This window comes from Anoplophora glabripennis, unplaced genomic scaffold (assembly GCF_000390285.2).
Source record: "Anoplophora glabripennis isolate ALB-LARVAE unplaced genomic scaffold, Agla_2.0 scaffold13, whole genome shotgun sequence".
In the NCBI taxonomy this organism is placed as follows: domain Eukaryota; kingdom Metazoa; phylum Arthropoda; class Insecta; order Coleoptera; family Cerambycidae; genus Anoplophora; species Anoplophora glabripennis.
Genome location: NW_019416478.1, coordinates 2,422,010 through 2,432,859, shown reverse-complemented (window position 1 = coordinate 2,432,859; position 10,850 = coordinate 2,422,010). Strand labels below are relative to the sequence as shown.

General features: G+C 34.4%; 1 protein-coding gene across 1 annotated transcript in view; it reads left to right on the top strand.

Moving 5' to 3' along the window:
- The first annotated feature begins 5,614 nt into the window (after window positions 1-5,614).
- LOC108904122 (fasciclin-3) overlaps window positions 5,615-10,850 on the top strand; it is a 101,773-nt gene continuing 96,537 nt past the window's right edge. Inside the window, exon 1 of the mRNA XM_018706552.1 lies at window positions 5,615-5,798. Within this exon, the coding sequence (XP_018562068.1) occupies window positions 5,615-5,798 (184 nt within the window). The remainder of the gene's footprint in view (window positions 5,799-10,850) is intronic.

The following is a 10,850-nucleotide window of genomic DNA, read 5'->3' as shown; positions in this document are numbered from 1 at the left end:
AGTCACTATAATTCAAGCTAAGTATATAAAATCATTCGGTAACTTTTATTTCTGACAGTAACTACTAAAGTGTAAATCTACAATACACTAAATTTAATCGCAACGAAAGCATTTGCAGCTCTTGGAAAGTTAACAGAGTCACTATATTCCACGTTGTAGATATAAAATCTTCGTAATAGCTCTTATTTCATCTGTAGTTTTTCAGAATATAATATCGAGCCACAATAGTCTAAAGTGGGTATCTATAATCGTTTGTAGTAGCATTTATTATATTTGTAGTTGTTCGTAGTAGCATTTATTTCATTTGTAGCTCTTGGAAAGGTTACAGAGAGTCATGATATTCCAAGTTGTGGATATAAAACCGTTTGTAGCTGATTGCAGTAGCTTTTATTTAATTGTACCTCCAAATGTATTGTAGTCACTATAATTCAAGCTAAGTATATAAAATCATTCGGTAACTTTTATTTCTGACAGTAACTACTAAAGTGTAAATCTACAATACACTAAATTTAATCGCAACGAAAGCATTTGCAGCTCTTGGAAAGTTAACAGAGTCACTATATTCCACGTTGTAGATATAAAATCTTCGTAATAGCTCTTATTTCATCTGTAGTTTTTCAGAATATAATATCGAGCCACAATAGTCTAAAGTGGGTATCTATAATCGTTTGTAGTAGCATTTATTATATTTGTAGTTGTTCGTAGTAGCATTTATTTCATTTGTAGCTCTTGGAAAGGTTACAGAGAGTCATGATATTCCAAGTTGTGGATATAAAACCGTTTGTAGCTGATTGCAGTAGCTTTTATTTAATTGTACCTCCAAATGTATTGTAGTCACTATAATTCAAGCTAAGTATATAAAATCATTCGGTAACTTTTATTTCTGACAGTAACTACTAAAGTGTAAATCTACAATACACTAAATTTAATCGCAACGAAAGCATTTGCAGCTCTTGGAAAGTTAACAGAGTCACTATATTCCACGTTGTAGATATAAAATCTTCGTAATAGCTCTTATTTCATCTGTAGTTTTTCAGAATATAATATCGAGCCACAATAGTCTAAAGTGGGTATCTATAATCGTTTGTAGTAGCATTTATTATATTTGTAGTTGTTCGTAGTAGCATTTATTTCATTTGTAGCTCTTGGAAAGGTTACAGAGAGTCATGATATTCCAAGTTGTGGATATAAAACCGTTTGTAGCTGATTGCAGTAGCTTTTATTTAATTGTACCTCCAAATGTATTGTAGTCACTATAATTCAAGCTAAGTATATAAAATCATTCGGTAACTTTTATTTCTGACAGTAACTACTAAAGTGTAAATCTACAATACACTAAATTTAATCGCAACGAAAGCATTTGCAGCTCTTGGAAAGTTAACAGAGTCACTATATTCCACGTTGTAGATATAAAATCTTCGTAATAGCTCTTATTTCATCTGTAGTTTTTCAGAATATAATATCGAGCCACAATAGTCTAAAGTGGGTATCTATAATCGTTTGTAGTAGCATTTATTATATTTGTAGTTGTTCGTAGTAGCATTTATTTCATTTGTAGCTCTTGGAAAGGTTACAGAGAGTCATGATATTCCAAGTTGTGGATATAAAACCGTTTGTAGCTGATTGCAGTAGCTTTTATTTAATTGTACCTCCAAATGTATTGTAGTCACTATAATTCAAGCTAAGTATATAAAATCATTCGGTAACTTTTATTTCTGACAGTAACTACTAAAGTGTAAATCTACAATACACTAAATTTAATCGCAACGAAAGCATTTGCAGCTCTTGGAAAGTTAACAGAGTCACTATATTCCACGTTGTAGATATAAAATCTTCGTAATAGCTCTTATTTCATCTGTAGTTTTTCAGAATATAATATCGAGCCACAATAGTCTAAAGTGGGTATCTATAATCGTTTGTAGTAGCATTTATTATATTTGTAGTTGTTCGTAGTAGCATTTATTTCATTTGTAGCTCTTGGAAAGGTTACAGAGAGTCATGATATTCCAAGTTGTGGATATAAAACCGTTTGTAGCTGATTGCAGTAGCTTTTATTTAATTGTACCTCCAAATGTATTGTAGTCACTATAATTCAAGCTAAGTATATAAAATCATTCGGTAACTTTTATTTCTGACAGTAACTACTAAAGTGTAAATCTACAATACACTAAATTTAATCGCAACGAAAGCATTTGCAGCTCTTGGAAAGTTAACAGAGTCACTATATTCCACGTTGTAGATATAAAATCTTCGTAATAGCTCTTATTTCATCTGTAGTTTTTCAGAATATAATATCGAGCCACAATAGTCTAAAGTGGGTATCTATAATCGTTTGTAGTAGCATTTATTATATTTGTAGTTGTTCGTAGTAGCATTTATTTCATTTGTAGCTCTTGGAAAGGTTACAGAGAGTCATGATATTCCAAGTTGTGGATATAAAACCGTTTGTAGCTGATTGCAGTAGCTTTTATTTAATTGTACCTCCAAATGTATTGTAGTCACTATAATTCAAGCTAAGTATATAAAATCATTCGGTAACTTTTATTTCTGACAGTAACTACTAAAGTGTAAATCTACAATACACTAAATTTAATCGCAACGAAAGCATTTGCAGCTCTTGGAAAGTTAACAGAGTCACTATATTCCACGTTGTAGATATAAAATCTTCGTAATAGCTCTTATTTCATCTGTAGTTTTTCAGAATATAATATCGAGCCACAATAGTCTAAAGTGGGTATCTATAATCGTTTGTAGTAGCATTTATTATATTTGTAGTTGTTCGTAGTAGCATTTATTTCATTTGTAGCTCTTGGAAAGGTTACAGAGAGTCATGATATTCCAAGTTGTGGATATAAAACCGTTTGTAGCTGATTGCAGTAGCTTTTATTTAATTGTACCTCCAAATGTATTGTAGTCACTATAATTCAAGCTAAGTATATAAAATCATTCGGTAACTTTTATTTCTGACAGTAACTACTAAAGTGTAAATCTACAATACACTAAATTTAATCGCAACGAAAGCATTTGCAGCTCTTGGAAAGTTAACAGAGTCACTATATTCCACGTTGTAGATATAAAATCTTCGTAATAGCTCTTATTTCATCTGTAGTTTTTCAGAATATAATATCGAGCCACAATAGTCTAAAGTGGGTATCTATAATCGTTTGTAGTAGCATTTATTATATTTGTAGTTGTTCGTAGTAGCATTTATTTCATTTGTAGCTCTTGGAAAGGTTACAGAGAGTCATGATATTCCAAGTTGTGGATATAAAACCGTTTGTAGCTGATTGCAGTAGCTTTTATTTAATTGTACCTCCAAATGTATTGTAGTCACTATAATTCAAGCTAAGTATATAAAATCATTCGNACCTACTTTTTTATTTTCTTTATTGTACATTTATACAACACTACATTTACTCACCATAATTTGAATTTTTAAAATACATATATTTTTGTGTGGAATAAAAGTCTATTCATTAAATTTAAATAAATACGTTGATAATAATATTGAATAATTTTATTTGAATTACTAAAAACCCTCTTAACCCGGTTATGATGTAATAATCATCGACATGATTAAATTTTAGCTACCTGCTACAATTTAGTACACCTCATCTATACGAAAAATACATAATATAAAAATTTTGAATATAAGCACCAGTACATTTATTTACGATTTGCATACATAATAAGCTTTTATTACTCTCTTTCATTTCTAAACAGACTATAGCCCTTACCCCTTTTGAGATATCTTGAAAAACCCCTTTGTTTTATCTTTTTACACCCTTGGCCGGGGGTTGACCAAAAAATTACTGTCACTTATTGTTATAATGTACCTCATACTAACTCATATCAAAAATTCAGGCAAGTTGAGCAAAATTTTGATTTAAAGGCTTATTTAATTGTACTATTTAAATACAATCTTGAGAGCCAATAAAACGCTTGTCACCCTGTAAGCACCCGGCAACCGTCCATTGTTCATCCGTTACATATTCACAAATTCCAGTAAAATGCAATCTGTTCAAATCGCGGAAAATCTGGCCGTCCGGCAAATATTTGCCGAGGGCCCGGCCACCTCGCAAATTCCCTTTTTTCCCTTTGTGTTATTCTTCCGTCTGACCGATATGTATTTACATAAGAGTTACTAGTATTGAAAATAAACACCGATCGACGGCGGCGTGGAAATAAAGCCGTTTGATGGCTGATATAAAGGGATAAGGGAATTTTCCAGATGAATGGGCCGGAGCTCTGTGTTATCTCTGTCGCCCACCGCCGCATTGTGAGCCGGTTACGGTGGATGTGCGGAGGTGTCCCGTCAAAGATGACGAGGCCAGGGCCGGAGCTTTTGATGTCGCCTTTCTGATCGAGGGTGAACGGGAATATACAAAAAAAACGGGACGGTTTCCTGTGCCATCGCATTAAAAAGTTGTTTAAAAGAAGTATCTTTTGATCTTCGACAGCTTTTGAGCTCAAACGTGGAGATCTGTTATCGCCCACTCTGTCCGTTCCAATTTGACGCACAATTAAAAAAATTACACCTACGCGAATGCGTTTCCGTTGCGCTTTGTCAAGTTAATGAGTGGAATCTGTTTTAAATCTCCATCAAAGGTAAATGTAACGCAAACGTTGAATTTGTTTGTTTGATTTCAGTTACGCAGATTTTGTTTCATTTAATAAATACCTATAAATATAGAACATGGAGCGAAATGTTGGTTTACTATAATCGATTGACCGGTTTCAGAATTACTTTTTGTAATATTCAAATCTCTCGTTGCACTACACTGTAATAAGAAAAAACTAGAATGTTGTTATGCAATTTTCATTTGTTTTCAAGTTATAGCGTAATTGCAACTTTTAAAAATTTAAAATCAGAGTATGACATGTTAGGCCGGTCAAAATCGACACAAAAAATCGCTAAATTCGCAAAGCATGATGTATCTCTGATTTTTTAGTATGTTGTTTGGACCCATTAGGGCTATGTATACCCAAGTTTGCAACTCTCAAAAAATTGTGGAAAAATCTTTACACCAAAAACCGCGAAATTTTTGGACTTGTTTCAGTTTCTGCTCTATATCTCCTAACCCTTTCGTCGAAAGCTACTCTATGCGTTTTTTAAGAGCATCAAATTTGTGACAAATTAAGCCCAACCGGAATTGACCTACAGCAATTGGTTATCACATTACGACACTTTGAAAATAGGCCAGTTTTTCCAAAAATTGAAAAGTTTAGTTTTAGACCTCCTTTGGACCGAAATTGCGTCGAAACCATTGCTCCTACGAGTAGAACTTGTAGAATATAATTTGTAGGCAATTTCATTACCTTTAAATTGAGCGCAAAGCGAGGTCTGTAAGCCTCGTAGATCTCTCAAAATCGACCTCAACGATGTACGCTTCTGTACTTTTGTGAAGACAGCAGCCAACGCCAAAGCGAATCTGGCCCGTTTGCCCCCAACCACAGAGGCTGCGTCGTATCACCACTACCACACATACCACCAGGTGCAAAAGTGGTTGGGGGTGGAGAAAGAGGCCACCGACTGGGGTTGGTAATTGTCCTCGGCTGGACTCATCCCTATTACTAGTCGGCAAGCTCGTGCCCCCGCATCAAATGTTCTGTGATGTGTGTTACCTGCTCTGGGGAAACGTTCCAGAACGCTGCCTTTATCATCATTGAAGAGGACGACGATGACGAGCCTCAAGACAACCCTGACGATCCACCAATACGGGAGTACCTACCTATAGGGGACGAAGACGGCGACCCACCAATAGTGAAAGACATACCTATTAAACAGAGCAACGAAAGTGGCGGCTCAGGGTCATCAAAAACAAGGCGACGAATTTGACTGTGTCTAATTTGATTGACTGATTGATTGATTAAGTTACTGTACTTTTGATTACTTATGTTTATATTTAAATACATTTCACCGTTTTTAAAATGATTTCATGCCTTCTTTTTCATTACCAAACCAAAAAACAAAAGATAGGAAATGTTATGGAACATTTCTGGAAAATGTGATTTTACCTTATATGTTTTTTTTTGCGATTTTGAAAGAACTACGAGGCTTACAGACCCCGCTCTGCGCTCAATTTAAAGGTAATGAAATTGCCTACAAATTATATGCTACAAGTTCTACTCATAGGATCAATGGTTTCGACACAATTTCGGTCCAAAAAAAATCTAAAACTAAAATTTTCAATTTTTGGAAAAACTGGCATATTTTCAAAGTGCAGTAATTCGGTAACCAATTGATCTACAGAGCTCCGGTTAGGCTTAATTTATCACAAATTAGATGCTCTTAAAAAACGTATAGAATAGCTTTCGACGAAAAATGCATAGATTAGGAGATATAGAGCAGAATCTGAAACAAGTCCAAAAATGTCGCGGTTTTTGGTGTGTAAAAATTTTTTCACAACTTTTTGAGAGTTGCAAACCTAGGTATACATAGCCCTAATGGGTCCAAACAACACACTAAAAAATCATAGATACATCATGTTTTGCGAATTTATTGTCGAATTTGACCGGCCTATGTTTCAAGTTCAAAAGTAGGATATTTGTCAGTGTCACAACAACATTTGAGGTTTTTCTTATTATTTTATTCTTATTATTCCTGTTTGGTATGATTGTCCCGACTCAACCTGTGTGATTTGCTGGAATTGTGATATGTTACCTGGAAATCAAGTCAAGGTCATTTCATTTGACTTAATCTCAATTCAAGCCCCGCAGGTGACCTTATAGGGCTAAGCTATCCCCGAATTCAGGTTCAGCGACCTCAAAAGAATACATACCTACAGGATGACATTCGTGAAAGGCATTTTCTTTGAAAAAAACGACCTTTATCTGACCTCCAGGTGACCTTAGATAGCTAAGCTGTCCAAGTATTGTACCTACTGGTCAAAATTCATTACATGCCTCAGTTTTTGAATCCATCAACTTGAAACTTCGTGAAGCTTACTCAGTCCTACAGCCAAAATCACACAATTCCCCCCTCTATATCTCTGAAACTATCCATAGGATCACTTTGGGCCCGTGACAACTTTTGATCAGAATGTCGAGAATTATATCACAATTCCAGCCAAATCTAGCGGGACCCAATTTCCATTCACTTTGTGCGGGGTCCTTTAGATATTCGCAGAAAAATAACTTTTATCTACTCCCACTATAGTAAATAGACTATTAGTACATTGTTTTTAAGGAGGTAAGTGAGGTAACTTACCTCCCTAGGGAAAAAAAGCGATTTCGAGTTATAAATGCATATTTTATGAACAAATAAATAGAAATATTTGATGAATTTTACATTTTATTAATTATTATGAATGAATATTCGCGTTTACTAATTGTCACATTTTTCTCAAAATGATTTGACCGTTCCATTTCAGTCACGGGAGGCTCAATATTATCTGACTGATCCATTAAAACAGCATGATGCGACATACTACTAGAACCTAGAGTTGAAGTGTCATTGTAAAGAATCCTGATGGCTATTTCATTTTTGTTACTTGAAGTGTCAGCAACTTTCTGCAATTGTGGCTGATTTCCAACCACCATCTTGATTGCTAATACTTCAACTCCTGTATTAGCCAGTAACGTTGCCGATGTTCTTCGGAATGAATAGCCTGTATATGTTCCAGGATGTAGTGTAGTGTAGTTTCAAAAACTGTGCAATCTTATTAGGGAATCATAGCGCTCTTTCTACCTCTCGTGGAGGATAATTTACATCCCCTCGGACGTGGGATTCTACACTTTGATCGGAATTGGTCATGCGTACAGTGATTGGAGACGGCTTTGTGGTTCCGATTGGAAAGTTGAGCGAAAATTTGATATGCGGCACTATGTAAATAGAGACTGAATTAAGCATATAAAATATTTTCCATCATTTTACTTTAATTAGCTGTACTCGCAACAAAATTAAGACAACCCACAACAATTTTTTTTTTTGTTAAATTGTACATGAAATAGAATGTTCCACGAAAGGTACTCATCTGTGTTTTCGAGATGAACATTTATTCAGAGATTAGTAATTCGGAAACAAGGAAATGAAATTGAGAAACTTTTTCTGTAACAGATAATAAAAATATACATCTATAGCGTTATACGATATCGCAGATAATGGCAAAACTTTTCCTTTGTGGACTGCCTGAACTGGTTTTATCATGTTCGTCCTTTATTTTATATTAGGCCGCAGACATATTGTGAACGGCACGAATTTAACGGTCCATCGAATCGCGTCATATAAATTATGGCCGGCAGAGAAGCAAGGGGATTAAATCAGACCGGAGTTAAGGATCATATAAGATTAATCGATCGATGTCGCGTCTCCTTTTCCACATAGGAGTTCGATTAATTTTCAGTCGCCTGTACGTGTTGTCTTAGTTACAGGCGTCATCGTTTCTCTGGATTATCGGATGGATTTGATGAAATGTTGTATTCTGTTAGGTGTGCCACACACGTTACGATCAGTCTGTCAAATTGTACAGGGCCTTTCACATAAAATTCGACATAGGAAAATTATGGTAAAACCAAAGTTTTATGAATCTTAGTTGATTGTAGTAAAGTTTATTGCGATAGTAACTCCTCGACAACTAACATATACTGAAGAAAAAAGTATTTGGATCAAATAAGCAGTGTTAAATGGAATTATTTGCCGTAAATGTTATTTTATTCTATTCAATATATGATTTAATTCAAATCTTTTATAGTTTTGAAATTTATTATCTCAGACATATTTGTTTTCTTAAAATATATATGTATATTTAAAATTTAGTATTAACGTAGGAATTATTCAAGACATATTAGCATATTATAATTAAACTTTTAATGAAACAAAATTGTAGCACGCGCGCCGTTATTTCATGGCTAGAAATTGGCCTCAATGATTTGGGATCGAGGGGGATTATCCCTCTTTNTGTGAACGGCACGAATTTAACGGTCCATCGAATCGCGTCATATAAATTATGGCCGGCAGAGAAGAAAGGGGATTAAATCAGACCGGAGTTAAGGATCATATAAGATTAATCGATCGATGTCGCGTCTCCTTTTCCACATAGAAGTTCGATTAATTTTCAGTCGCCTTTACGTGTTGTCTTAGTTACAGGCGTCATCGTTTCTCTGGATTATCGGATGGATTTGATGAAATGTTGTATTCTGTTAGGTGTGCCACACACGTTCCGATCAATGTGTCAAATTGTACTGGTTCATTCACATAAAATTCGACCTAGGAAAAATATGGTAAAGATTAGGTAATCGAGTAGTGCATGTTAGAGATATAAACAGAATTTAATATTTTTAAAAAATCGTTCATAGTTGATTCTACAATCAACTAAAGTTTATTGCGATAGTAACTAACGTACACTGCAAAAAAAGAGTATTTGGATCAAATGAGCAGATAGTTTTAAATGGAATTATTTGCAGTAAATGTTATTTTATTCTATTCAAATTAATCAAGACAAATTTAGCATATTATAATCAAATTTACATTTTCTTGAAAGAAAATTGCAGGTCACAGAATGGCGTAGATAAGAAGTAGCACGATAGATGGAGCCACTTACGCCCTGTGTATACACACTAAAGCAGATGGATCTTGTAAAGATATGATGAGGACTATCATCAAGTTCCAAACCGACCTATGTCTGGTTGGTTAAACTTACAAACGATCCTAACTGTTGTAGTAGGTGTTGTGAGTTTGAAAGAAAATATGTTTTTTCTGAGAAATATATTCCAAGATATCCAAATATATTCTTAAAATAAGTATGTACAATCATTTGACCAAAACTATTCAATTTTGTATTAAACAAACGATACATTAATGTACAGTATAAAACATGTTTCTATAAAATCTATATAGATCATAAAATTAATTCGTTTAACCGTAAGTATCAAATATTTATTTTAAATGCTGCCTATTTTTAAAGTAAGAAATTATATTTCTTAAAATCAAATGTACAATTGAAGCAAGAAATTTTTGTGTGTAGTCACTATAATCTAGGCTAGGGACCTTAAATAATTTTCAGTTGTTTCTAGCAGCTTTTAATGCATTTGCAACTCTTGGAAAGTTAAAAAGAGTCACTATATTCCACGTTGTAGATATAAAATCTTAGTAATAGCTCTTATTTCATCTGTAGTTTTTCAAAATATAATATCGAGCCACAATAGTCTAAAGTGGGTATCTATAATCGTTTGTAGTAGCATTTATTATATTTGTAGTTGTTCGTAGTAGCATTTATTTCATTTGTAGCTCTTGGAAAGGTTACAGAGAGTCATGATATTCCAAGTTGTGGATATAAAACCGTTTGTAGCTGATTGCAGTAGCTTTTATTTAATTGTACCTCCAAATGTATTGTAGTCACTATAATTCAAGCTAAGTATATAAAATCATTCGGTAACTTTTATTTCTGACAGTAACTACTAAAGTGTAAATCTACAATACACTAAATTTAATCGCAACGAAAGCATTTGCAGCTCTTGGAAAGTTAACAGAGTCACTATATTCCACGTTGTAGATATAAAATCTTCGTAATAGCTCTTATTTCATCTGTAGTTTTTCAGAATATAATATCGAGCCACAATAGTCTAAAGTGGGTCTCTATAATCGTTTTGTAGCAGCATTTATTATATTTGTAGTTGTTCGTAGTAGCATTTATTTCATTTGTAGCTCNATCCCTCTTTATCCTGCCTCATCTCGTGTAGGCCTGGACAGCCTTCGTAGGTGGGCCCCATCCGTCGTCTACCCCGACCGCAAATGCGGCCGGTGTAGGCGCTTTGTGGGACCTCCTTTTGTCCTGGCTGGGCCCCGCCGGCTAGGGCCCTTTCAAAATTGTAGCAGGTCACAGAATGGCGTAGATGGGAAGTAGCACGAT